Here is an 830-nt window from a genome sequence, read left to right as displayed (position 1 = left end):
AAAAAAGGAACAAAGGATAGTATGAGACTGGAGGTAGAGGCCACAAAAGGCAGGGCATCAGGTGATGTGTCCACAGTAAGAGGACTTCATCTTTTGCTTCTCGATCTTCCGTCTCAGCTACCATCTCCATCATCCTCATCACCCCCACCATCACAACCACCACCACCACCACTACTACTACTACTACTACTACTACTACTACTACTACTACTACTACTACTACTACTATCACTACTACTACCACCACCACCACCACCACCATGCCTGGTAAGTACCACCTCAGACAATTGCACATCAATACACACCTATAAACCCATACTTACTGTGTTCTTTTAGCCAACGAAGTGAGTATACTCTCAAATACTCTATGTTACTTATTCCCTCGCTTTCACTCGTCAACAACAGCACCCAGTCAACTAGTATACAATACCTCACACTATCATCACAACATAGCTCATTTGTGTTATACTTGCTCCTGATACTAACTAAAGTTCATTGCAGGAGCAGCAGCAGCAGCAAGAGCAGCAACAGACCGGGCCGGGGCCCGCCGAAACTGTTAGTACAGGATACTATTGTTTTCATTATGATAGTATCTAATGACATACACATAGACCCCGGAGGAGGCCGCCGCGAAGGCGCAGAGGCGGCGGGAGCTGATGGAGGAGTTTTTTCGCCTGGAGGACGAGTATATAAGCCATCTCGATGTCGAGGAGAAACAGCGGCGCTGGAATGAGCGGAGAGAGGTGCTGGTGAACGCTCTCGCGGCCGTTGACGAGTACATCCGCCTCCAGGAGGAGAATGGTTGGGAGGACGAGACCGAAGACGCCTGA

General features: G+C 48.7%; 1 protein-coding gene across 1 annotated transcript; it reads left to right on the top strand.

Moving 5' to 3' along the window:
* Positions 1-260: 260 nt before the first annotated feature.
* Positions 261-830, top strand: BO87DRAFT_461880 (uncharacterized protein; the record flags this gene model as incomplete). The annotated part of the gene is made up of 4 exons (XM_025629130.1): positions 261-267; positions 337-344; positions 502-555; positions 612-830. 4 exons carry the CDS (start codon positions 261-263, stop codon positions 828-830), a joined length of 288 nt encoding a protein of 95 aa, XP_025476508.1.

This window comes from Aspergillus neoniger (genome assembly GCF_003184625.1).
Source record: "Aspergillus neoniger CBS 115656 unplaced genomic scaffold BO87scaffold_32, whole genome shotgun sequence".
Classification (NCBI taxonomy): Eukaryota; Fungi; Ascomycota; class Eurotiomycetes; order Eurotiales; family Aspergillaceae; genus Aspergillus; species Aspergillus neoniger.
Note: the sequence above shows the minus strand (reverse complement) of the source record. Positions and strands in the feature narration are given on the sequence as shown.